A 23,533-nucleotide genomic window follows, 5' to 3' on the forward strand; every position below is an offset into this window, starting at 1 on the left:
GCAGCTATATTCTGAACCATCACAGTGGGGTGCCCCACAAAAATCCCTGACTCATATTTAACCCTTCTTTCTCCTCATACAGTAAATTCCTATTGAAGTGGATTGACAAACATAAACTCCCCCTTCCCCACCACCACCAAATCCCTTGCCTCAGTCCATCCTCTCCTTCTTGGTGCAGAACCATAAGCTGCAGTGCTTTGCTTAAGATGGCATTCATGAGTCTGGCAGTAAAGCGCTCACTCTCCTTCCTTCTCTTCCAGAGAGCCTGGGTCTTCTTTATGTTTGTGTATTCGTTGTTAAATCATTCCAGCTGAGCTACTGGTGGTGCAAAATGCATATCCACAACAATAGCTTTTGCAGTCATTCTATTCTCTAAGCCATCCCTATTTATAAATCAAACCACAGAAGGACTTTGTGTGAAAGAAGCATCAGGGTTACTGGAAGTATGTGTATGCTTTCACTTATTTTATATTAGTCTGATCCAGTAAGCACCAGCAAGCAAATAACACCAATAAGCTGTACATAAATACTTAAATGTGACATAATCCTGGAAATGTCTTAAAGGCCTTGAAAATGATCTTTTCTGCATATCTAAATAATTCTAACTTCTTATTTAGCTTAATATAATCGGTGTCTAAAGACAAAATTACTCAAGCACAAGCATTATATTCCTGTATTTGACATGAATCATACTGACCTCTGTTCCTCCTCCAAACGAGCAATGATCCTCTCCAGCTCACCCCGCTCCTCCCTCTCTACAGCCTGTAGGATCTGGGCAGGACTCTGAGGCTGGCTGCACGGGGAACCCTCTCCTCCCAGCGTCTGGCAGTACTGAAGGATCAGGGCATGCTCATCATCCCTGAGGAAGATGCAGAATATGTGATCAGCACACACCCCAAACATCATGTCTCTGTCAGACCCTTCCCAGTTGCCTTCTGTTGAGTTAGAAAGCTGCGACTAAACCAACGATGCACAAATAAAAAAAATGTGGCATGCACTTCAAAATAATGACATCTACTTTAATGAAATGATTATATCTTAAATTTATTTTCAAAGAATTCTGGGAAATTATAGATTTCAGTACAGGTAATGTGAAAGGAAAGAAAAAAAAATAGACAAAATATTTTGTCTTTTCAGATGGAGCAGGACTACAGAGGACAGCCAAAACCAAACTAGTAAGATTTGAATGCCCCAAGTGGTTAGTGCCACCAAACAGTGAGTAAAAACTACACTGAGGGCTATTTCACTTTATCTTTTGGGAGGAAATTGTCACATGAATGAGTCCACCACAACATCCACCAGCCACAAAACACAGACTTTTAACTCTTAAAACTCTTTTTGTATCTGCTTTACAAAAATGCTGTGATCCTGTACTTTCATTCAACTACTTTCTTGATATTGCACACCCCCACACACACACACATTGGGATGTGTTGGCCACCCAGAGAACTGTTTAATGCTTCTGTTTTTTGTTTTTTTTTTGTGTTTTTTTTAATCCTGTTTTCCAGATTTATTACTGTTTTATTCCTGATCATCCACCCATTCTTCGTCAGGGTCATCTCCATGTTTTCTGAGTCCTGGTTTCATGTTAGCAGTAAACCCAACAGTGGCCCTTGCTTTTCTGTGAAATATCTATAGCCTATATGATTAACAAAGACTCAGAGGAGAAATATTTCCTGTCCTATGTTCATTCAGGTCATACACAGTATGTACTACCTTTAGACAATATACTGAAAACACATTTCATTGATGTAACCCTGTAATCCAACAACAGCCATGGAGCAGGTGAAGTAGCTAATCCGAGAACCTAATCCAAATTAGATAAACTGCTGTGATGTTTAACGATCTCCTGCTTTAGCTCCATAATCCCTGGTTGGACACAGATGTGTCACTCTGTACTGTCTGATTACTGAAATAGCCGAGCCTGGCAGACAGATGAAAAGATGCGGAAAGAAAAAGAGAAAAAACTGCTGTCATGTAGCTTTATGAGTGTTTATCTGTCTATCTCTTTATATAATATCTTACTGATATAAAAAGGTGGCAAAAAAAAAAAGAAAAGAAAGAAAGCACATTGGTAAAAAAATAAAAAATATTTCTACTGTTTTGTAAATGGCTTAATCATTGTTGAAGACTGAAAGGCTGAGTAAGTACTACAAGCGCTCCTACTAAAACTACATTTTCAGTAAAGCTGAATACTCATTCTACCACGTTTATAATAAAGATTTTTTTTTTAAATAAATACTGGTCCACTGTCTCCCATAATATATATAACTGGTTTAAAGGAATGTTTGGTTGTTTTTTTATTACACCGTTCAAACCCAAAACACTGCTTGTACAGTAATTAAAGATTATTTAAATTGGAAAAAGGGCAAATAGTTCAACTTTCTGTCCCAAACAGATTTTAGTTTAAGTTTGTATTTTGCCAACAGGATGCTTGTTTTTCTTGCTCTTTCAAACACCTTTTTAGCTTTGCATTGTCACCATTTCCCCCTATAAATAATTTAATATGAATGAGTTGGTTATTGCAGGGAAGAATAATAACTACAAGTGTTAGAAAGCATCTATCTCAGTTATGCTGAGATCCATGAACATAACATTTACATTCCTAATTCCACAATACCCAGGCAGGTAATCTAAATAAATATAAAGCCATGATTTGAATGGCTATATAATATATATGCCATCATAATGTGTTCAAATAAAGATGCTGCCAATTTAAAATGTCTCAACTTCTACATATGACACCCTTGAATTTTAGTCGATCAGTATTCAGCTCATATTCAAGATTCCATTATCACTGCATGCATAATGAAAGAGGGAACAAATAGGAAGCTTATTCTTTCTTACAGAAGACCGTCTTTATGCTGTCATGACCCTAGACTGAGCTTAGCAAGTACCTAATGAGTGGCACACAGAAGATGGTTTTCACCCCATTTCACATAAAAGACCCAATGAATTAACCAGGAGTCTTCCTTGTGTGTGCATCCAAGCTTTTATGTCAAATTATTTGCAGTACTGATAAAAGACTCATGACACAAACTAGCTTTGCAGTGAACGTAACAGTTTTAAGTATTTATCTCCTGTAACCAGTGGCTTTCTTTTACTTTATTTTTTTTATTTTAGCAATTTGCTTCTGTTAGAAAAATTCTCAATGAATGACACACAGCTGTTTACTGCAACTGCAGGAAACCACACGAAGTTCGAACACACAGGTTGCCAGACAATGTTGAACTGCCTCCTGACTTCTTTTTATACCCCATCATACCCGGGAAACTGTTGTCTCATCCAACGGTGCAGAACTCCAGAGTCAGGTTTCACGTTGACCGGCACCAGCAGGAGGGTAATAAGGTCCTTTGATGCGTTTTTACAATTGTATTCACTCCTAGGGGGGCACTAAAGATAACAGTGTCCTGTGAAATCAGCTCTGGTCACAATCATTAAATAATTAGCTGTGTCTCTCACAGATGGTCACTATCTCATCAATACAGTGAATACAAAATTATTCTATCAGCTTACAATAAATCTTTCTTCCATTTATTTGATGTTTATTTTAAAGGTATATGACCCTCTTAGTCCTTCATAAAATACTTACTGAGACTTTGGAATTGTTGAAAAAAAAACAAGAAAATGAATAAGTTGAATGTCATAGCTAGTGCTACTGCAACATGTATAAATACTAACACACATATATATTTCTCTGTGAAATGCCAGAATGCTGTGACAGGACAGATGTCACAGAGCTTTATCTTCCACAGAGAAACTTGAAAATTGGTGGTAGCTTCGTCTTCTGGGGCCAGGGAAGGCGATCCTGCACAAACTGAGTGACCAATTAAGCATGTTCCTGGCAACTCAATGTCTCACAGGAGGAGCCCAGAGGACAGCAGGAGGGGGATCATTACAAGTGAAAATTGAGACTATAGGGGGCAGGGCTGCCTCAAAACCACTTGCTATGAGAAACTAGGAAAAAGAAGAGCAGCTGTAAAAAAGACTGGAGACTCAGTGTGACTAAGAAGGGAAAGAATATGTAGGAAGAGAGCATCAGACTGGTGCTGAATTAACAGTGAATAATTGTGAGGTTATTATGATGTTGTCTGCTCTGCATCTCTATGGCTGCTATGCATTGTGAACTTGAGCATTGTGCTTGGTGAGGGTGAGTGGAGGACACGCCTGAAGGGACTTCTAAAGTTTTTACTCAACAACAATAGTCTCTCGGCTTGATACGTCACCAACATATCACAAAGGAAGCAGCTCCTCTCAAGCAGAATACTGCTACTCCATCAGCTCAACAGAGAAATGAGAAATAAAAAGAGAGAAACGGGGAAAAGAGAACCAAAGAAATCAAGGATGCCAGAGGAAAAGAAGGGAGAGGATGAAAGGAAGCTGGAGGCACCCAATTTTTTCTTCCTTTTCATTAAATTCTTGTTTTCTTTGTGTAAAGTCCAGCAACCTCATTACTGGAGGTGTACAGACTACAGACTGCTTAAACTGAAGGCAGACAGGACTCAAAGGTAGAACATGGTAAAACTACACTGAAACAGGAAAGGGGAAATGAGCTGAGGAGAAAGTTGGATTTAATTGTGAAAAGTGTGAGTAATTAAAGGAAGAAGGGGAAGAACAAAGGGTAAAAGAATAATAAATAAAGGACAGCACTGGGAAAGTATGAAAAGTAAGATAAGCTGGACAAAAAAAAAAAAAAAAAAAAAAAAGGATGATGGCCTTTTCATACTTCACTGACATTCTTGGGCATCAATGACAACATTATGCTTTGGCTGGAGGTCAGATAAAATACTAGCTTCCTACTTAAGGATTATCTTTTAGATAGGAAAAACAGATTCGAGAGACAACAGCTTCAACTAAAAGTTTACGAAGAGACACAGATGGTGTGTAAAACAGAAAGGAAAAGCCACAAACATCAATTTACAGCTAATCTAACTGATGATTAATTGAAGCTGTTGAATTTGAAGAAATATTAGGAAATGTATGATAGTAGGTTTCACCTCCAAAGACCTTGTATGCACAGTGGAGCTTGAAAGATTTCTCATTGCAGCTCTTTGTGTTTTTTCTTAATGGTGAACTTGTGAAAATCAAAATAAGCTTATGTGTCAGAAGTTCACAGTCCTTGGGAGGGCAACAAGGACCCAAAATAGGCCTTTTTAAAGTAAACTTTTTCCTGTAACAGGTGACCAGCATTCACAACAGCATGCCCTGACCAAGATTTTAACCAGGAGCGTTTTTGTTGTGAGGTTGTATTGCTACTTGCTGTTCACAATTCTCTTCTTGGTCCAGCGCCTTAAACCCAAATATTCCCTATTCAGAGTGTGATAATTTACCACAGTAACTACATCTGGACTTCACAGCATTAAAAATGCACATTAAGTACATAAATGACAAACAGCACCCTTTGTCTTTGAAATCTGGGTGTTTGTATGGTGCTCCATGCAGCTACAAACAGAGCCACTTTTCACCAGGACACGAAATGGAAAAACACATTACTTATATTCGTCTTACAAGCAGTTATATTTAATGACTGTCATTCAAATGTTCTTTTTCTTGGATGATTGAGCTCTTATCTTCACAATTACATTTACATTACAGAAAACAAATATCAAAGACACTGGTGTAAAAGTAAGTGACCACACATCTCTGATTATTTTCCAAATGTTTTTTCTCTCTGCTGTTAAACCCATTAGCCTTCTTCAAACCATCATCTTCCTCACCTCATTAGTGCTCTGCAGACTTCCATGTGGAGCATCAGTGTTTTTTTTGTTTTTTTTTTACCCCTTCTTTAGAGCTGGCAAAGATAATGGCTTCCCATCTCAAAAAAGCCACAGTACACAGAAACAAAAAAGAAAATGTAAAGAGGAATGGTGATAATGTGTCTGTGCCGCATCCAAATCCATTTCCATCGCCCACGTTTCACCAAAAACGTTTGTCTTTCTACTCTTTTGTCCGAAAACTTTTCAACTAAAGATCAACAGGGGTGGAGAGCTTCTAGGAGTCTGCAGCCGAATAGTTGAATGTGTTAAAAAGGCTTTTCTAAATGCTGTGATGCATGATGATGCATCAGCAGCACAATAAACCACTGTTTCATATCATCCTGGCTGAAAGGTCTATACGGTTTCTACCTTCTTCCCAAGTGACTTTCCATCATTGTCATGAAAATACGTCTTTAAAAGAATTTCCTTTGTAGAAATTCCCAGTCTATACCAATTTCTTTTCACACAGCAGGTGCACATAGCTCAGTGATTCTAAAGATGGTTTCTTGGCTTTCTGCTACCTAAAGGTAGGTACATTTAGATATGTACAGCTTCACATGCCCAAACTCCCTTTACATATAAGCATACATCCAAATCCATCTATCTCTAAAGCTTGATTATTTGGGAAATAATGCTGATCTGAAAGTTTTCTAACAAAATCCATTTGTTTCAAAGACAAAACACAGTGACAACTGCCTGCTTATCTATGAGGGTGTGCATGTCTGCTCAAATGTACATAACAGCGTGTCCCTGGGCACAGAGGACATCTGAACCTCAAGAGCTCATTTCCCAATGCAAAGTTCCAAATAAAGAGCCTTGAGTTCTTCAACTTAAATGGCCTCTAGTAGACACAAACATCTTCATACACGTAATTATTAATTCCACTGCTACTCATCTCATTGTCATGCTTTGTCGTGTTCTTATCTTCTCTGATCACATAAAATGTTATTAAAGCCATGAAAGGCCACCTTTTGCATGACATTGAAAGGTTAACAGAACACATGGAGCTGCCAGTGTCATAATGAACAAAATCTCACAAATATTAACAGAAAACTTCTTGGATAAAAATCATTGGCTTTTCAGAACAGCTGCTTATCTGATTTTGTGCGTTACTAAAGCTAATCCATCCTTATTTGATAGATTCATCACATGAAATCCAGAGATCTGCTTTTTTCATCTTGAGAAACCCTGTTAGTCTTATGTATAGACACAAAATTGTGGCTCTGAATGCAACAAATCCAGCCAAGTCTCAGTGAAATCAACACAGCAGGAGTTACATGTAAAATTAGTTGATTGATTACATTGTGATTCAAGAATTTGGAAAACATTTAGGGGATTGATAAAACAAAGCAATACAGGGACAAAAAAGTGGAAATACTGTGACATTGAAAAAGCATCAGAGCTGAAGCTAATCCCAAAGGACTCCACACGTGAATTAGCATCCAGTTCAGTAACATTCATCATTAAGGAGGTTTGCATTGCACTGATTAAAATAATGGACCCTCACTGATGCAATAAAACACTGTATTTTACTGGCATGCAAATATCTAAGATGGGAATCTCAAACGTGTTTGCAGATATGAAAAAAAATAATTTATGTCACACTGACTTGACTCTTCTTTAAATAATAATAATAGACTTGATTGCAAGGAAACTATCATGCTGCATTTGTTCTCAAAAAATAGGTTTAAAATCCAAGCTAAACGGGTTTAGCAACTTAAATATTCACAAGATAAATCCAATGAAAAACCAAAGTGCAACAATGTGAGCAACAATTGATTTATAAAAGCAGTGTCAGGAACTCCATCCTTTTCTTTGTGTAAACAGTGTTTGATGGAAACATGTAGTCAGGTGTGAGAAATGTTAGTGACTTACATGCTTCCTGTGGCAGAGCTGCTGTCAGTGGGCAGGGAGCCATTGGAGCGTTCCATCTGAGCCAACCTGAGAAATAAACCATCGACTGTGAGACGGCAACTAAAAACTAAAAGCATTTTAAAGTCTGCTGGTGACTCATTAATATGCAGAGTACCAGTGTCAACAAATGAGGACATCAGCACCACAGCAGGACACCAATTAAAATTTAAAGCATGTAGTGAAGTCTCCAAGCACATTAAATGACCCAAAAAGAAAAATAAATCAAAGTAGTTATCAGAAAAATGAAAAGATTACATAAGCTTATGCATCAGAACTCTACAATCTAATATATGTGTGTGCAAAACAGTGAAAAGTATGTGTTGAAGAATATGCATGACAAAGATGTGCAGATGTATTAGTCTATTTGACCATCAGGAAAACATTTTATGTTTTCATAATCACTGATCCACTCAGAGCAGTCATGCTGATGAGACTGGTTCTCAGATCAAAGCCTGCATTCACTAAAGCCTGTTATATAAAAGGGAGGATTGTCCTATAAATTAAGCATATGATCTACACACTCCAATTCATTGTGAAATTGAGTTATGACAGAGTCTGTACTGAGGTGGAACTTGGATTTTAGAGTTAAATGTATTTTTTTTGCGCACAGCCATTAGCTGCAATCCAAACTTCAACATCGTTGTCTGCATTTCAGTTAAATTCGTTATAGCCGGTGGTCTAATGTGTCTTTGTCGATGACAACGTGTAGCCAGAAACACTGAGCAGAGGTTAATGGTGTGTGGCAAGTGGAAGGTTACAAGCAAGATAAAGTAGTGCCGGATCAGATGAGCCTTTATGATTAAAGCTTTGTGTTGAAGTAGACAGAGTTGTGTTTTTGACACAAGCAATCCTTTTCAGTTTTAAAAAAGATAAGATTTGGACTGATTATAAATTTATTCAAGGGGGAGAGCTGGAGTAAATGCAACATTTTAGAAGGTTAGGGTTAGCTTGGGAATGTCATCTGATGTTCAGTGCATATAAACAAAAATAACAAGCAGATGAACTATTTTTAAGATTAATTGTAATTGTTGTGGTTTGTACCTTAAAAGACATGACAATCCTACGTAACTTGTGCCAGTTCAGGTGGATATTTCAACTTACTGGTCACTTGATTAGTCACACCTGTTTACATACTCAGTAATTCAAAATGGGTTACGCAGAATGAACCAAAAAATGAAAACAAAGTATGCTAAAGTCAAACCCTTAAAACAGATTCAACACATTGGATACCACTCTGTAAATTAATACAAAGAAACTGGCTGCAGAGAGAACACTCACTGCAATTTGATCATGACTTCACTGTACACAACTTGCCACCATATAATATTTTATATATGGTATAGTGCAAGCTCAATCCTGGAGAGCTGCAGTCCTGCAGGTCTCAGGTGTTTGCCTGCTCCAACACACCTGATTCAAGTTAAGTGGATCCAGCAGCTTAATTAGCTCTGCTCAGTGACTCATACATTTGAATCAGTTATGTTGAAACAAGGAAACCTCTAAAGCGTGGAGGACGGCGACTCTCTAGGAGCAAACTTGCAGGTTCAAATCTGAATCTAGTCCAGGTTTCTATGCTGTGGTGAGATTCTGTCTAGCAGTTGGCTGAATGTTTGCTACAGGATTTATGCCAGTTCTAAAGGCAAAAGGTGGTCCAAAGTTGAACTATTAAAGTGGTTATTGAGGGTATTATTCTTTATTAAAAGCTAGGGGAAAAAAGGGAACAAAATCTCACAGAACAGAAGTCCAGATGTTACTGAGATTAGCTGCTCAGATACCCTGAGAGAAAACTGGGGGACCTTTTTTTTCTTGTTTGAATCAAACAGGTTTTAAGAGACTACCTTTGAGCACAACAAGAAGAAAGAAAGCAAAACGCTCAATTTCTTCTCCAATTTAGGACTTATTGTCCTCATTAAATGAATCATGTTCAGTTATCAAACACAAACATCCTTTGATATTTGGAAAACAAAATTAGTTTATGCTGACTTTTAAGCCTGAAATGTAATTTTAAAATGCAAAACTTTTTACATAAAGATTTGTGGTCAATTATTGATCTCAAATTGCACTTTGGTTTTCATATCAGTTAATCTGTAAGAAAACATAAATATAGAATAGTTTTCTGTTGATCATAAATGCAGTGTTTTGAAATGTTTTCAAGCATCTACTGTCTTCCATTTAGCCCATGATTTTAACTGACACAGTTTTAATAAGCTTGTCATGTCTGTCTTTATATTCTTCCTTGTTAGACAATTGTTGCATGGTAAAGAAAGGGAGGGAAAAAAATGTAATTTTAATAATACTGATATTGTTTATTGTAGCAATGAAGTTTATTACATTACAAACTAGATAAAACACATTAATCCTTATGTTTCTTCAATATGAGTTGTTTACCCTATAGTGATGATACTGATCTGTTTCCAGTCTCATTTGAATCATAACTCATTATTAAAGCAGTAGCATCTAAACGTTCGTCCACTCTTAGTCAAATTTCTGCAGCCGTGAATGCCTTAGTAAAAGACATTCAGAAAGGCATTGTGTTAAATATGATGCACTTTTTTTTTTTTTTTTAAATAAGATGATTTATAAAGTGAGGAAATCTCACTTGAGTTTTTCAAACTGTGGAGGCCAGCTCCTTAACAAGCTAATTAAGCTCCAAAACCATCGGGTCTCTCTTGAGAGCTAAAATTTCGAGTTGTGCCCAATGGTTCTCTTCTTCTTTTTGCTCCTCCACTCTGAACTTGTGAAAAACAGATCCACTCTAATCCTATTAAGAATTTGAGCTCTTACTTCAAGCCCTTTGGAGATCAGCTCATTTTTTTTACTTTGCTGTTCACAACAACAGAAATTTCACAATGAAGTTAAGGATGCCACAGTGTGTGTGTGGTTTGTGGAATCTGATATGATGACAGTATGATTGGAGATTGCAGCGCATACCTGCTGGCATACTGCTCTATCCTGGAGTGGGTGTCATCATGAGAGAGCTGAGGTGACTGGGACAGCCTAGAAATGAATGGGGTTATGGAGATGAATGAGACTCTGAATGCTCACACAGCCTCATTAAAACACAGATATCTGCGGGCACACACACACACATTCATTCAAACGCAACTTAATTGCCCCTCGCAACATCACCTAGAAACAAATCTGATGATCTGAAAAAGAAATAGAAGAGAGCCAGGTGATCTACTGAGTGACTGAATAGCTTCTGACAGCCCAGCTGTGATGAACTGAAATCTAGTTGGATGCTTTAACGAAGGAGGAAGGTGAGCATAGAGTTTTTTGTGGCTGCATGTTTAACCAGTGGATCAGGCAGGAAGGCAGGTGGTCAGGCAACATGCAGAGGAGTCGTGGCTTAGTTGGAACAAGGATGTGGGTGAGTGAATGGAAAAGGGAGTAGTGGGGGTGTCAAAGGCATTCCAGGTTGGAGATGAGGTGCAGTTGCTGGTGGCGTTGATACTCACTCATACTGCTCCGGACACATGCTGATGAGGGTGACGGGACTGTAAGAGAATTGGAGGGAAGGAGGGAAGGGGGAGTACAGGTACCACAAAACATTTTAAGGTCAAAACCACTGACTGGGTTGGAGCACACAGCAGAGGGAGGAAGAAATGGAAGTAAAAGTCTAGTTGCTGAGCAGTTGGACTGGAGATACAGGGAAGATATGTCATAAAATCAATATATACATTAATTAAACTCTGCTTCAAAAAGAAGTGCGTGACACCTGTGTGTTGTGTGAGTAAAAGCTCAAATTATCCAATTAAAATTGACTTTTAATAAGGAGAAAAGCAAAACACAAAATGTTTTCTAGTCAGTGATAATTATTGATATTTTTAGAGGCACAAGCTTCACTTATTTGTAAAAGAGTAGGATGGTGTCTCCAATGAAAAACACAAAGAAATGTGCTGTTTTCACTAAGGAGGTTTGCTGGAAATTAGTAGAGGTTGACATTCTTTGACCTTGTTCTTTTGTTCCCACATTAAAGCTAAGAAAAAAAAGAGAGATACGTATGAGACATGGTGCTTATGTTTCTTGCAGGAGAGCAGCCACTTGTGTAGCTGCGAGGAGAGTTCAGAGAAGAAAACAGAAAAGAGATCAGGGTCGGCAAGGCACAATGAGCTAGCTTCAACAATGTCTTTGCCCAAAGGATGTGTGCGTGTGCTCACTTTGTCTTTCAGGGAGGGAATGTCTGTTTTATCTTTGCAAAGAATGATGGCTTTGTAGACTTTGGATAGTTTTCTTACTGGAATTTGTCTGAAATTCATTCTGTGACACAGCTTTCACCTCGATACGGAAGATGTACTTTGCATTGAGGAATAAAAAAAGTTATAATGAGAAAGAGAAGAGCCAAGCAGATCCCTGTTTACCTCACTTCCACTGAAATTGAACTACATATCTGCACAGGCTGATATGTGAGCAAAATTGACTGCTACAGGGAACCTAGAAATAAAACCATTATGCATAAGATAACCTAATCATTTAACCCAATTACAACACAGAACTAAATTAGATTGGAAATTCCTAATGGTATCAGGGCAGAAGATGGTTCTGTTCTAATAGAAAAAACAAGAAAAGTCTGTGTTGAGCAATAAACCTACACTCACATGTTTAAAACCTGTGCAGATGGGAGTGAAGAAGCCAACGGAAATCAAAACACTTAACTTTATCTTTCTGGCTACTTTAAAAAGCATGGCTCTGCTGACAGAGGAAAAAACTGAGGAAACTGCCTAAAGAGCCAATATCTCTATGGATTCTAGTGGGACAAAGGTCCCAGGAAGAAAAGACAAACGCCTAAAAACCTTGGTTTGGAATTTCATCCATCAACAAATCTCACAGCTAAATTTTAAACCGATGACCAGAGGGCTAGCTCTTCCTGAAAGAGGACACACTTTGTCTGCCACTAAATTACTGTTTTGAATATTGGTTTAAGGCAACTTGGGAGAAATGGCGCTCAGGAACACTCCATACCCATAAATCTGCCTGTGAAGCCATTCACAAGCTGATCAACTCAACAAAAACTGCATCTTATCACCTAAGGAAATTCCCAAATACTTTGATAGTGATGTCTATCAGAACACCTCTTAGTATTCATTTATCTTTTTACAAAAACTAGTCTCCTCAACTATCATATCAGATGTGCTTTAAAACACTAAAAAAGGTGGTTATATTCTTAAAAATGTTAATGTTAATCTAACATCCCTACTAATAGGTTCAACAACATCACTTACAGATGCGTTCACACATGACTAAATCTGATATTTAAAAACAAGGGAATGAAGAAATAGAAATATTTGTAACATTCAGCTCATTGGCTGAAGAGTGTAAAGCACGCCTCCCTGCAGGCTCAGTTCCACAAGCTCAAATACAGAGAACTCAAAGAGCAGATAAGTAAGGAGGAGAGAGAAGATTGAGATTAAAGAAAAGATGTAATGTTTACATGTTTTTGTCTTCGTCTTTTTATTCTGTGAGTACTCATTATGTTTCTTAACCAAGTTCAGCCTTCACCGTTTATTTTTATCGACTTTGATAAACACAAGCTGTTTGAATCTTGCAGCTAAAGGCATTTTTTATTTTTTTAATCACTGTAAATATTTGCCGGTATTTTTTCTACTATCCACCATCTGGTGACATAAGTCCTTAGGGTGAGACGGAAAAGAGAGGACTGAGCCGATGGCCCACAAAGAGTTACAGACGTAATTCCAGAAAGTTTGGGCAGCATTGCAGAGATTCATCCACTCAAACTTCGTTTCCTTTGGAGACAGGAAGAGTCCAACAGAACCAGGCGCAAGTGTCACCGCAGTCAAAACGAAATCCTCTGACGAGGACCAATTCCCTCTCATAAGTTTGCCATTAACACGATCGTTGTTAATATTAGTCATTAAACCAGGCCTACCTCCTGAACAGACAATCAAGTTTAGTTTAGTCAAATTCAGAAATTCTTTCATCATTCTCTTGAACATTCATTAATTGACATCACAGTTAATTATTTTATGGTTTATCTTGCTATGTTTTTACATTTCTTCACAAAACAAACTTTGGTTGAACAGCCAATTTACATATTTTCTTTCTTTTTATGCTTTAAATGCTCATATTTAATCTCATGTAATTTGTAGAATAGCTTATAAATATATTTGAACTGGTCATTGTCTGTGGTTTCCTTTTGTGGTTATGTCAATTCAAACAAGAACTTTATTTAATGATATAAGCTATATTTTTTTTTCTCTAATTAGAGGGTGGTGCCCCAAGGGATTCTGTATTGTAATGTGTTAATAATACACCCGTCATTACTTCATCAATTTCTCAATCTCAGGATGTTCTTCACTGTTTTTCTTAAGTTTTACCTTCCTTGGTAAAAGTCCTGAAAGGTCTCTAAAAATCAGTTTGGTCCATCACGCTGTGGTAGTCACTTTGTCACAGTTAGCAGTGCTTCTTTCTGCACAGAGTTCTGCACACCTTAACCTGTCAGGTTTGGTGGCAGCTAGAGGGCTGGAAAGATAAATGTGTGTGGATGAGACATACATCCTTGTACATCATCTCCATTTGCACTGTTAAGGACCACAAGCAGATCCTTTATGTGGAAAATTTGTGGGCAAGGTAAATGGGGGGAAAATGTAATGTAACTCAATGTTTTCTAGGATCAATTTCTTTTATAGACTAAATGCTGATGGATGATAAATTAAAGGATGAAACATAAATAATTTAGCTAAATGTATTGAATGTTTACGCCGTCATACAGCGTGAAAGAAGTCATTTGAACAGTTTGGCATTGATAAAAATTACATGCGCCTCAGGCGGTCACCATGTACTACTTGAACATTACTGAGATATTGGAGTGTGGGAGAAATCTCTCTCTTGAAGCCTGAAGAGTCTTTTATAACCAGTTACCATTTTCTGATATTTCTGACAGTGATCTTTGAGGAAGCTTATAACAGCTGTAGCGTAACTATGAAGTGTTTCTAAAAGTCAAGGATGCTTTCTCAGTAGGAAGGGTCCCTCAAAATTACATCCTTCTCTAGCAAGGAAAGAGTCCTTCCTTGTATTAGAAAAAAAAAAAACTAAAAGCATAATGGAAAAGTCGCAACAGGTGAGCACATCACAGCAACTGTCTTGTCAAAGACAACAGCAGAAATGTTAGCATGGCTGTAAAACATCTGGTAGCTGCTTACTTAGCAGCTGTTTATGTTGGCAATTTACTTTCCTACACCTTAGTGGAACACATTAAAATGCTAATGACATTACGGTGAAGACTAAAATGCATATTGTGTCAACATTAATCCATTTGCTGTCTGTGGCTTTTCACACATGCTCAAAGGACTGTTGATGTTTTGAGAATGCTAAGAAGACACAGAAGCATGCTTGATATTACACAAAGGGAAGAATTAAGCCTTCTGAAGGATTCTTGATACTGGAACAATCTGAGGGGGAGATTTAATAAAATGACATCCTAGAAACAAACGACAGTCATTAAGGATCCTTGACTTTGAGAAGCACTTATGGATTCTACATGCGTAGAAGCCATAATTTCCTCTTCATGTAGAACATAAATTCAGCAAAAACGTTTATCCAGGACAGTTTTAACCAGTTTAAACTCATTTGCAAAAGATTTACACACATTTATGTGTATGTGGAGTTAACACAGTGGAAACTAAACATATTCTGAGCTGTACTACATTTTAATCTATGTGTTTTATGTGGTTTCTTCTGGTTGTATTAAAGATGATAATGATTCAATTTTACTACATAGATATTAGAAGCTATTCTTCTTTGTTTCTTTTAATAACAAAAGGCCATGTATTCACACAGATAATCAGGGGAAAACGTAAATTTTGCCATCACAGTAACAAAAAACTTTCTTTTATTTGCTAACATGCTTTTTGCATTCCAAAAAGATTTTGGACCACTTGTTTTTGTGATAATTTACATGTATTTGGGGTGGAAAGATTTACTTAGATTCTCTGTTCTTTACTTAAGGCTTTGCTCAGAGAGGTTATAACTAATTTTGCTTCATTTGATCAAAATTAAAAAGAAGTTTTTAAATCCACATTACTAACCTCTCTGCAAAGCTAACGCAGACTCACCTCCTCATCCTGGTCATACAGTGTGAAAGATTAAACCCAACACTGAGTGGGAAACTATTTAAGTGGCACTTTTACTTTATCATACATAGTTGTGAGAAATTAAAAATCCTATCTGATATGACACAAGGAAGTGGGAGTAGGTGGTCTTTAAAAGTGGAGAAAAACAGTGGGTGGATATTAAAAAATGGAAATGACATTACAGAAGTGGAGAAGAGAGAGACAGCAAATGAGTGTGTCAGAGAGGCCAATTATGGAGCAAATCAATTTTGTCCTTCTCTGCTGCAACATGGTCAAAATTTCATCTTGGTTCCTTTGATTAAAATGACCAATGAGGGCTGACAATGCATCCACATTATTTGTAGTGATAGAAAAACCTTAAATCTATTATTGTAATCTCAGACTGAAAACACAGGAAAAGAAAGGGAATATTTAAATTCTTTAAAACATTCAGAAGATGTTATTAGGAGGTTGATTTGCTGACTGACTTGCAAAGCCATAAGATAATCCAGTGGAAGAATACTGGTTATTCATATTAGATTATTAGATTATAACATACAGCAAGGAATCTATAAAGTCCTTCAAATTAAAAACCATTTAAAATTAGATCACATTATTTATATCAACACAGAGATGGCAGAGAACACCAAATGAGACAATCTAGGGTTCAAATTAACGTGAACATTTCTTAACATTCAGTTCATGTTTGAGCAAGATCTCACCAGCAAAACTACCTTAGAACAAAAAGCTTCTTTATGGGTGTTCAAAAGCCTATAGAAAAATACTGATTGCCCACAGGAGAGATCTGATGCAGTGAGCGAGGCTGCAAAATCATTACCACTAAATTGCTCAAATATCTTTTGAGTTTCCGTTCCCCTCTGCTATAATTTGAAAATATCTCTGCATTTTCACAAGTTTGTCTACCTTTTAGAGACATTCATCAGGCAGGCAGTTCTGCAGAAGTCATTTTTCAGCATGAAAAGAAAAGTGAAAATGGAACAAAGTGGGAGGTGAGGAGGAGGATGAGGATGGACAAGGAAGTTTGTGTGTGTGTGTGTGTGTGTGTGTGTGTGTGTGTGTGTGTGTGTGTGTGTGTGTGTGTGTGTGTGTGTGTTGGGGGGGTGAGAGAGGTAGTGCAATCCATCTGAGTTGCAACTTCAAGATGGGGAAGATCTATGTTGAGTCAACCTCTGATTCACTGTGTGCAGACTGGAACATCTGAGAGCTGTTGTGCTACAAATTATGCCAAACTGCATTTTTTCCATGTAAAAGAATGACTGAGAATTTTAGCAGTAGGAGCAAATATCTGATGTCATATTCTATAAAGACACTGACAGAGAAAAAGACGACAGATGAATTATGAAGAAGAAACATAAAAATGTTTAAAAGTCTGTGGTCTCAGAGCACATAGGTTAATGGGCTGATTTATAAAGGAGCCACAACCCAGACATACTCTTGAGGAGGATGAAGTGTTTAACTGTGGCGTCTGCATAATGTGGGCCTAGTTAAACATCTCTCCGGCGGGATTTACAACTACCAGTAGAAAAGGCATATAATAGACATAGCCACTGTGACTAATGCTGCAGACAGATGATCCACAGTGCAGTAATGTCTTGTGGACCAACAGGTAAATAAATACATAGTGTGAAATTAGTAGTGACAGAACTGTAAAAGTAATACTAAAGGCAGGTACTTATATATTTCATTGTGTGTTTACATTTGAAATGATTTTAATGGGCTAAATTACAAAATGGCTTGAGAGAAGTTTAATCAAAGAGCTTTCTGTCTAGAAGGTTATAATCGAGAAAGCCTTTAAGAAAGTTGGTGTGATAGTACATATAAAATAGGCTAAATAGGCTAAAACTGATGGCTGGATAAGACAATGATAGAACAACCAAAAGAATTTGGTTTGAATCTATTTTATCTAGACTTTTTGTTCACTATGAAACCATGACTTCAGCATATTTTTCTCATGTTTTTGACAGGTATTGTGAAACTGAATTTCATACAAACTAGATAAACTCTGTCCTTTCAGATCAGGGGGCACCATCCATCGGGTTAGTCTGAAACTATAAGTGCTTTTTACTATCATTGTTTGATACTGCCGGGTAAGTGCAAAGCTTCTTGTTTAAATGCTTTATTATCCATGTGTGAATTTACCTGAACAGAAAACATCTGAAGCACAAAATACACGTTTGTGTCTAGGAACCACAATGATCAGTGGCTGACACACTGGCCGATCTTTAAATGAATATTTACAGTAACACCCAACACCTTTGTACACAACACAGACCTAAGCACTGCTCTATCTACTAAAAATATTAAGAGTTACTTACGTTTCCAGGTTATCACCCTCTAAAACTGTCTGGACTGGTAGGTAGCCCAGCCGTGGATGCTTGGCAAAGTACTTCTTAGATCGGAATTTGTTCTTCAGCACTTTGGTGAAATCCCGCATGTCCTCACCAGATGTGGTCTAAGACAGGAAGAAAAAGAATAAATAAAGAGAAATGTTGGAGTCAGTGTTACTGTTCCGTCTAGTGAGTTTATGAACTTCCACAGTCTCTTGTGCACATATAATCAGGATAAGCATTTATATGGAAGAAAATGTGTCTGCTAATTAGGTACTTAGCAAAGGTGTTCGTCTCGCAGAGGCAATTTCTGCCATGCAAGCAAACAACAAATTACAACAAAAGCCCAGCCAGAGGGTTGGTAAAATCCCTTTCCAGATGATTCGTACAAACATTGCTCATGCATACACACACAAAGGCAAAATCACAACTCCATCAGATGACAGACATGGATAACAAGCTTATTAAAGTTCACACGGCTTATTGACTAATCCACATAAATTCAGATGGTAGCTTGAGCAAATCAACGGCAACAAGAGAACAACTCAGTTAAAGATGCTTGAATTTCATTAAAGCTTCTGTCTGTTTGGCTTAACAGAGACTTTTAACTTTTTTTTTATGATCAACCTTTTATTACAAATTTTGAACTGAAGACATACCTGAAGACAAGACTCAAAACATTGACATTTAAAAAGGAAATCAGAAAGAAAGAGGGGGGAAAAATCCAAAAACATTAAGACCCAGCCCTCCCACCCTCTATTCCCCCTGGATCTGAGACATCTGCCACCACCCTGCGCTACCCCAGAACATCCCAAAGGGTGATCGAAAGAGTGTGCCTAACCTCTACTGCTGACTCTTTTGCTCCATGAACTCGAGCAGTTGACAACTACAAGTATATTATATGTAAATAAGATAAAAACCATACATTAATAGAAACTGTATGTGGAGGTTTCCAATGTGTAGCTACTAGTTTCTTTGCCGCTGTAAGGCTAGCTAACAGACCACGCTTTTTTATTTAATGTTAAACCCAATTTGGACAAATTATTGAGAATAAGTTTAATATGCGAGCAAGGCAGCTTGATCTGGAATATCTTGGAAAGATTCAGCATTACTGTCTTCCAGAATCTAGCCACCGGGGGACATTCCCAAAACATATGAAAGAAACTGCCAATTACTTTCAGAGAACAAAAAGTACACATAGGGTTGGACATTGTTTTCATCAAATGGAGCTTCTAGGTATTAAATAAAGCCTGTGAATAAAAATGTAATGGATTTGCTGATGGTCAGGATTTCTAGATGTTAAACCTAAATTCACCCACAGTTCATCCTATTCAAATTCTGGTACATCTCTCCTCCACAGTGGGTCCAACGCCAGGGGTCTGTAAGAATTCTGTGCAATAAACCAATAGAGTCTGAAAACGAAGCCACTTGTGCCCCCAGAAGTGTGCAATTTGAATCTCATCCACATGAAGTGGATGAGATGCAGGAGAACCCTGTAAAGTGACACTGCTTACTTTTAAGGCTGATCACAGTTCTAAATAAAAGAAAAAGAAAGTATGAGTAGGTAGTGCTTCATATATATATCCTGAAATTAAAGTACTCCCTCATCATAAATCTCTCCCAGCGTTCTGATGCCTCCGTCTTCCCACTGAGAGAAAAATAAATGGTGTCCCTCTATTTGCAGTCTATCATTACAGAATAGTGGAAAAAGTGGAAACCCCATCAAGAAACAGCCAGCCAACCTCTACACCTTCCTCCACATAGAAAGCATATTATAGGGCTAAATTTCAGGCAGTATTTTTGGATTGAAGTGTTATATTCACTAAAGAAAATGGTGTTATCAGTTGTTGCTCCAGATTTCGACATGACACCTGAGCACCAGTCAGAAACCAAGTTAATAAAGGTTGTGAAGGCCTAGTTATAAAATTTGAAATTTGGTAGCAACAACCCACCAGTGCTGCATGATATTGATGCCAGGATGTTTACCTTGCTAAAGACATTTTGATAATTTTAACAATAGTGTGTCTAGAATGTTCATTTTAATAATGGAGATCCGACTGCGGAGGGAGTTTGGTAAGTTGGACCATCTGTCTAAATCACCAATTACTCTGTTGAGCGTTTCACAAAAATTGTTTTTTAATATCGTCTGTACTGAAGAGGAAAAGTTTATTACCAGATAAGTAAAGCTGTCAACAACCAGAATAGATACAGGGAAAGGAATATAACACCTCCTGATTTAGAGGTAGCAATGCAGATTTTACTTTAAAGCTAGAAAGCTTGTCATTATGTTCAAATGTTGAAAGGATATGAGGGACAGATTGTACTTGGTTATTTATATACATAAAAAATATCACCTGCATGACAAGGTGATGTCTTCCACTGATCGAGACAGGAGAGATTGTGAAGGAATTATAAAAGGCTTGTGCTAGCGGATGTAGGGAGAAAGCAAACAGCAAAGGACTGAGAGGACAACCCTGACTCGATCCTCTTGAAATAGCAAAGGGAGGTGAGTTGGTTTTAAGTACCACAGCTGTTATAGCTGTTTTTTGTAAAACACTTTAAACATATTGATAAACCAAACCCCATAACTTCAAGCACTGACCACAAGAAAGGCCATACCATCATTGTATCTAGTGACAGGACAGCAGCAGGAGAGTTTAATTTTTTGGAGCCCTCTACATGTAAAAGTCATTTAACGTTGTAGAGGCCATTCTTGACCTGATGAAACCTGTTTGATCGTAATGCACCAAAGCTAATGTGGCCTTGAAGCTGTCAAACTAGAACTTTAGCATAAATTTTCAGGTCAGCTTTTAAAAATTTAAGGGGTCTGTAGCTAAAGCATTCCAATGGCTCCTTCCCTTTAAAAAGAAAAAATAAATACATAAAATAAAAAATTAAAGCAAGATTAACATCCCTAGAAAATTAACCTGCTTCAACAGAATATTGGCTCATATCTACAAGCAAAGTGACCAATAAAATTCAGGTGGAAGTCCGTCTAGGCCTGGTGACCGACATTTACATTGTTTTTCACAGCAGCTTCACATTCCTGTAACCTAATAAGGCCATCTAACTTCAGAGCATCATTATTACTGAGGCAGCGTAATTTTGCATTATTCAAAAGAATATAACAAGCATATTTGTCAGAGTTATTCTCCGAACAGTACAGCTAAGAATACCGAAAGAATTTACTACTTTTGGATCACATTGCATGATGCCATCCTTGATTTTAATACAGAAAATGTCAGCAAAATGCTGGTCTGTCCGAAGCTTGATAGCTAGAAGAAGAAGAACTAAAGTATTAAAGGTCCCATATTATGCAAAATTCACTTTTTAATGGTTTTGGAACAGTCATACTGGTCCCCCCGCATGTGTAGGAGACCCGTAAGTGTGAAACTCTTTCAGGCGCTCTCTCTCCCCCCTGCTCCACCTCTAGGGAAGTAAGCGCTGAAATGAGCTTGTTTGAAAGCGTGTACGTTATGACGTCATAAGGGACAATAACCACTCCCCACAGAGCGATGGACCAGTCTACCGGCTCTCAAAGCCCGCCCTCTAAAAATCACCTAGCGCCCAGTGTTTTTCCCTCTTCGGCAACCCTCGTTAGCGGACATGGCTAAGCGACAGAAGCACTGTTCTGTTTGTGGCTGCATAAATGAACACGAAAACGTTTTTTTACTTCCATCCACTGAACCCACGAGGACTGAGTGGATTAATTTTATTTTTGGAGGAAATGTACCCGGAAAACTTCCAAAGGTTTTGCATGTCTGTGGCCAGCATTTCAAAGAGGACTGTTTCCACAACATGGGGGCATGGAAAGCAGGCTTCGCCAACCGTTTGAAGCTGAAGCCAGGTTCAATACCAACTGTCCGTGACACAGCTGGAGAGGTAAGAGCTGGCAGTTATTTTATCGTTTCGGCCTTATTAGTCTGATAGCTTGAAAATATATTAACCTGTCAATCACCTCATGACGGGCGATGCGATGGGCGGAGCCAACAGCTGAGCTGCTCCACCAGGGTTCCGCCCACCATAAACGGCACATTTCTGAAGCTGCTAAAAAGAGGGAGGTGAAGAGAAGCCGCTGCACTCAAACTGAGGGTCGATTTGTCCATACCATGGCGGAAATATTTCATTTAGATATTAATGAATGGTCTCAGATTGGGAATAAAGTGTATAATATGGGACCTTTAAGTCTACCTTGTTTTGTGCATAAGAAATTCTGAATGCAGTTTCATAAGCAAATTAATCTCATATAAAACCAACTCTTTTTGCAAGGCTGTATTGTCATTAAAATTAACTTAACTTTATATTTATTTTCCCACAGTCTTATTAAACGGCAAAAGGGTAGATCTTAGGAGATCCACAGATGAGAAGGAGTCACACTAATATAGTGGGTATCATAATCGCAGGCATGTTACCTATGGAGACATATTGTGACAATTATAGAATTAAAAAAAAAAAGATTCCAACAAAATGGCAGTGAACACTTCAGTCCCCCAGAGCTGAAACTCAACCATCACTTTGGGAAAAGTAAAACAAGATTATAAAAACAAAATGACAGCATTACTGAACAAGTCAAAACCTAACAGAGATAATTAGATCTGAGACTGACACTCCTATAAAACTTATAGCCTAATGAAAAAGCAATATATAACTATAAAATAAACAGTAAGACAACGATGAGAGAAATGATCCTACGAAATTGCTGCACTGAGTCAAACAAAAGTCGGTATCAGCATTTAACCCTGCAAAATCTAGTTTATTATTTATTTAGGCTCTTTCTTTAGGCTTTTATAGAAGATATAAAAGCAACAGCTTGGTTTGAGCATAGGAAAGGAACAGATACAATTACGACATATACTGACATTTCAAGGAATATAGAAAAACTGCAACATTTTCACAACTGTGTTAAATAAAAAAAAAATTGGGTTGAGCTCAGGGATATAGATAAAAAAAAATATTCCATTTTTATTTGATTTCCCTCTTGGACAAACAGCATCTGAAAAGTTAATTATATCTAAGTGATCCTTGATAAGCAAGTTCCAATCTCAAGTTTAGTGAGTTTCTTCTTTTATTCTACAGCCACTCCAGTATTGATCTGTCTGTATGCTTGAGGACATTATTTGTGCACAACATCGCTGGACCACAAAGCAAACCTCCACCCCTTTATAATCTGCCTGTATTCATTGCTTTATCCTCACATCTTTCAGTTGTTTGTGCTGAACAGCCTGTGGACAATATCCTGATGTTACACCAAGTCAGAGTAAAGATGATGAGAAGCTGTGGCTGTTTACTGGTAGGGTTAGGGTGCTGCTGCACAAAACTGCATTTTGTGGGTAATTTTCAGCGGAAATACTGAATACTTTTGGAAGTTTGTGCTTATTTATATTCTTTTCAAATAAACAGACTCTTGAGTGATTCATGTACCTGCTGAGTACTAATATCTTAATTTATT

At 37.6% G+C, this 23,533-nt stretch overlaps 1 protein-coding gene across 7 annotated transcripts in view; it reads right to left on the bottom strand.

The window, feature by feature from the left end:
* The window catches only part of utrn (utrophin), a 177,903-nt gene that overhangs the window by 8,290 nt on the left and 146,080 nt on the right, over nucleotides 1–23,533 (bottom strand). For 5 of the 7 annotated variants that reach the window (XM_041976217.1, XM_041976218.1, XM_041976221.1 and 2 more), the window contains 5 exons: nucleotides 18,073–18,209; nucleotides 11,126–11,164; nucleotides 10,599–10,664; nucleotides 7,632–7,697; nucleotides 698–859 (listed from right to left, as the gene is read on the bottom strand). In XM_041976217.1, the coding sequence (XP_041832151.1) occupies nucleotides 698–859; nucleotides 7,632–7,697; nucleotides 10,599–10,664; nucleotides 11,126–11,164; nucleotides 18,073–18,209 (470 nt within the window). The other 2 variants (XM_041976219.1, XM_041976220.1) reach the window with 2 other exon arrangements.

This window comes from Melanotaenia boesemani, chromosome 22, assembly GCF_017639745.1.
Source record: "Melanotaenia boesemani isolate fMelBoe1 chromosome 22, fMelBoe1.pri, whole genome shotgun sequence".
NCBI lineage: Eukaryota > Metazoa > Chordata > Actinopteri > Atheriniformes > Melanotaeniidae > Melanotaenia > Melanotaenia boesemani.